At 47.3% G+C, this 5,090-nt stretch overlaps 1 protein-coding gene across 1 annotated transcript; it reads left to right on the top strand.

Moving 5' to 3' along the window:
- Positions 1-244: 244 nt before the first annotated feature.
- Positions 245-3,667, top strand: LOC106012636 (proline-rich extensin-like protein EPR1; the record flags this gene model as incomplete). Its single annotated transcript, XM_013086162.2, has 2 exons — positions 245-893; positions 2,574-3,667. Coding segments are annotated over 2 exons (1,644 nt in total), but the record flags the coding sequence as incomplete, so codon positions are not given.
- Positions 3,668-5,090: the final 1,423 nt, after the last annotated feature.

Genomic DNA, 5,090 nt, shown 5'->3' with positions numbered 1-5,090 from the left:
ACCACCACCATCTTCCCCACCACCATCTTCCCCACCACCACCATCTTCCCCACCACCACCATCTTCCCCACCACCATCTTCCCTACCACCATCTACACAACCACCATCTTCCCCACCACCACCATCTTCCCCACCACCACCATCTTCCCCACCACCATCTTCCCTACCACCATCTACACAACCACCATCTTCCCCACCACCATCTTCCCCACCACCATCTTCCCCACCCCCATCTACACAACCACCATCTTCCTCACCACCATCTTCCTCACCACCATCTTCCCCACCACCATCTACACAACCACCATCTTCAACTGAACCGTCTTCCCCACCACCATCTTCCTCATCACCACAGTCATCCCTTGAACCAACCTCTCCCCCACCATCTTCCCCACCTTCTTCGCCTGAACCGTCTACCACAAAACCATCTTCCTCATCCCCATCTTCCCCCCAACAATCTTCCTCTGAACCATCTTCCCCACCACCATCTTCCTCTGAACCATCTTCCCCACCACCATCTTCCTCTGAACCATCTTCCCCTGCTCCACCTTCAACAATCTTCTCCCAAGCACCATCCTCAACATTCTCTTCTCTTCCTCCTCCTTCAACAACAATGTTTGCCTCCACACCAGTCCCGCCTGCATCCTCCTCCCCCTCCTCCTCCTCCTCCTCCCCCATCTCAGAATCACCCAGTATCGCCCCCACCATTTCAATAGAGATGCCCCTACCAACACCAACGTTCGCCGAGATATCACCATCACCACCCCCTGTGTCAATCGACCCCTCAAGCGTTTCACCATCAGCTCCAGCTAGCTCGACTGTCAGAAACACTACACTTGTATCATCAACATTGACACCTCCGAGGCTAACACCGCCAGCAACTGAGAACCAGGGTAAGTCAAACGTCTCCGAGAAAGATTCTCTTCAATGTGTTAGTGTTTTAGCTGGTGAAACCCATAGCTTTGGAAACGACAAATTTCCAAAGCAGTTTTGGGGACACCTGAATAAAACCTACAGGTCTTGAACATCTAGCTCTCACTGGCAAAATTGAAGGTAAACGATGCAGGGGTAGGCCCAGACCAACCTACTTAAGGAACCTAAACAAAGTGGGTAACAGGGAAAGATCAGGGAAACGTAGCTTTTTTGAGAGCATCCGAGCAAAGGAATGAATGGGGAGCCATGATCGCCGATGTCTGTAGCAGATCTGACACTAGATGAATCAACAGCTTGAACTATATATGCGGAGTCGTGTTCTTCAGTGTGCTGGGGATGATAATAGTTATAATAATAGTTGTATTGCGCAGAGATCATGGTGTAGAGTGTGGGAATGCGCACAAAATAAATGCAGTTATCATTATTGTTACGATAATATTGTGTTGCTTTTGAAATCTAGCCCCTACTAGGTACATACGACATGGAATCATTTTACACCAAAAAAACTTGGAGACTTTGATTCGATTTATTTATAGCAATCAGGTGGGGCTCTTTTCCTAGGAAATAATTTTGACGTCAAATAAAACTTTCGAACAAGAGAGAGGAGCCCTCAAATTCAGTGAGGGAGCGAGATCGGAAGTTTGCCTTGTTCGTTGTGTGGCGGTACTAGAAAACCCTTCACATTGGTCAAAATTTGCGTATTGAAATTTGCAGATAATTTTGATTCAGGGTACCTTTTAGAGTATTTTTCCTAAATCTAAAAAAAAATTAAGGTTTAAGTTAGATTTAAAGTTAAGGTTAGTGTTAGGGTTAGGATTCGGGTTACGGTAAGGTTTAAGTTAGATTTAGAGTTAGAGTTAGGGTTAGGGGTAAGGTTAGGATTAGATAGGGTTTGGTTGAAGTTAGATATAGAGTTAGGGTCAGCGTTAAGATTAGGTTGACGTTATATTTAAGATTAGGGTTAGGGTAAGGTTGAGGGTAGATTTATGATTAGGATTAGGGTTAGGATTAGGGTTACGGTTAAGGTTAGGGGTAAGGTTAGCGTTAGAGGAAGGCATGTTTGATTTTGGTTTTCCGTAAGTTGTATGGGTCTGTGGTTAATTTTATGATGAGGGTTCGATTGACGATTAGAGTTAGGGTTTTACTTTATATGATAAAAGAAGTACATTTCGGTTTGTGAAAAGGGTTATTTTTAGGGTTAGTAAAATTGTTAGATGTAGGGTTATGGTTACAGTTAGGATTAAGGTTATGTTTAGGTTTAGAATTAGGTTTATATTTTGACTAAGGCTAGGTCTAGGTTAAGGGTTAGGCTTTAAGTGTTATCTGTAATATGACAATGACAATCTTTATTCATCTCGCAGGGAGAAATTTGTCTTGGTCGTTAACAATGGCAGTAGACGTTACAAAAGTTAGACCTAAAGGTGCACTCACGCAAACACACAAAAATTGTTGCACAATATATTTAAATTCATACACTAACATGTTATATACGAACTAAAATAGTTGAATTGTGAAATGATTTCAATGGCTGCTCAGTAGATAATTGTAAAAATTGCAACCACATAAAAACTAAAATTTCTTCTAAGGCTGTAGGCTTTTTCCCTTCTCACCAAACAAGGTATTATGTTTTTTCTCCACAGAGCCAGAACTAGCCACAGCTGCCGTACCTGAACCACCGTCTCCGCAGCCAATTCTACCTGAGCCTACAACCGTACCTGCCCCCATCCCTGTCACGCAGTCACCTGCCCCAACGGTTAAGCCTTCACCATCGCCTGCACCGATATCTGACCCCACACAACCACCTGCATCACAAATAAACACCACCAAGGCATCAACACTTACAGTTAACCCATCATCCCCACCTGCACCAATATCTGACGCCACACAACCACCCCAAGCTCCAACTGTTAACCCTACACAGCCACCTGCAGCGATTGTCAACTCTTCAGCATCAGCACCAAAAGCTGACACCACCAAACCACCTGCACCGATCTCTAATCCTACACAACCGCCTGCAGAACAATTAGGCACCACCAAGGCACCTGGACCAAATGATAATACCACACAACCGCCTGCCCCGATATCTGGTCCCACACAACCACCACCAACTCCAATTGTTGACCCTACACAACCACCTGCACCTATAGTTGACATCACTGAATCACCTGCCCCGATATCTGACCCCACAAAACTGCCAGCACCAATACCTGACGCCACTGAACCGCCTTCACCACAATTAGGCACCACCAAGGCACCGGAACCAAATGCTAATATCACACAACCTCTTGCACAGGTATCTGATACTACACAACCACCACCAGAACCAATTGTTAACCCTTCACAGCCACCCACACCCACAGTTAACTCGACTGAACCTCCTGCCTCAGTCTCTAACCCAACACAGCCTCCTGTCCCAGTCTCTAATCCAACACAGCCTCCTGTCCCAGTCTCTAATCCAACACAGCCTCCTACACCAGTCTCTAACCCAACACAGCCTCCTGTCTCAGTCTCTAATCCAACACAGCCTCCTACACCAGTCTCTAACCCAACACAGCCTCCTGTCTCAGTCTCTAATCCAACACAGCCTCCTACACCAGTCTCTAAAACCAACACAGCCTCCTACACCAGTCTCTAACCCAACCCAACCTCCTGCCCCAGTCTCTAATCCAACACAATCACCTGCTCCAGTCTCTAATCCAACACAATCACCTGCTCCAGTCTCTAATCCAACACAGCCTCCCGCACCGATATCTGACGCCACACAACCACCAACAGGTCCACCAGTCAACCTTACACAACTACCAACAGGTCCACCAGTCAACCTTACACAACCACCAACAGGTCCACCAGTCAATCTTACACAACCTCCCTCACCGATAGTTAACCCACCATCACAACCTACACCGACTTCTAACCCCACACAACCACCATCTGCACCCATCGTTAACCCCACACAACAACCATCTGCACCCATCGTTAACCCCACACAACCACCATCTGCACCCATCGTTAACCCCACACAACCACCATCTGCACCCATCGTTAGCCCCACTAAACCTCCATCACCAATAGTTAACCCTACACAGCCACCTGCATCATTATCTGACACCACCAAACCAGCACCGATAGTTAACCCATCACCACCACCACCACCAGTTGTTAACTCTTTACCACCAGCACCTGCTAATCCCACTCAACCTCCTGCACCGAGCTCTAACCCATCACAACCACCACCAGCATCAGTTGTTAACCCCACACAACCACCTGCAGTGATTGTGAATTCGTCACCATCTGCACCAATAGCTAATCCCACAGAGCCACTTGTACCGACAGTTAACCCCACTGAAACATCTGCACCGATTGCTAGCCTATCATCACCGCCAGCATCTGTTAATCCCACACAACCACCCCCAGCACCAATAGTTAACCTTACACAGCCTCCTGCATCATTATCTGACACCACCAAACCAGCACCGATAGTTAACCCATCACCTCCACCAGTACCAGTTGTTAACTCTTTACCACCAGCACCTGCTAACCCCACCCAACCACCGTCTGCCCCAATAGTTAACCCCACTCAACCACCAGCAGCACCATTAGTTAACCCCACTCAACCACAACCCGCACCAAACCCTGACTCCTTCCCAAGTCGGCCCGCACCCATTGTCACAGAACCATGCACCCTCGACTCTATTCCCCCACTCCCACCCGTCATTGCCCCTTACCCTCCACCCCAATTCCCCCAAGTGATGGAGCCATACCCCCTACCCCCTCTACCACCTATGCTCCCCCCAGCAATGGCCCCGTACCCCTTACCCCTTGCACCCCCACTTCTCCCATACGTAGCTCCCCACGCCCCAGTCTACCTGGCACCACAAGCCCAGGTTCCGACCCTAGAGCTGAGCCTCAAGGTGGGCGGAGTCTCACAAACGGCGCTGTGTCCTGACGCTAGTTGTCCAGGTAAGAAACTGTTTACGATGTCATCATTATCATAATTACATCATCATCATCATTATCATCATCATCATCATCATCATTTCGACCCTGAAGGTTACAAGTATCTCAAGTCTCCTTTTTGTCGAAATCAGGTGTTTTTTTTGCATTATCATCATCATCATCATCATCATCATCATCATCATCATCATCATCATCATCAT

The sequence above is a fragment of the Aplysia californica genome, unplaced genomic scaffold, assembly GCF_000002075.1.
Source record: "Aplysia californica isolate F4 #8 unplaced genomic scaffold, AplCal3.0 scaffold00017, whole genome shotgun sequence".
NCBI classification, from domain to species: Eukaryota; Metazoa; Mollusca; class Gastropoda; order Aplysiida; family Aplysiidae; genus Aplysia; species Aplysia californica.
Note: the sequence above shows the minus strand (reverse complement) of the source record. Positions and strands in the feature narration are given on the sequence as shown.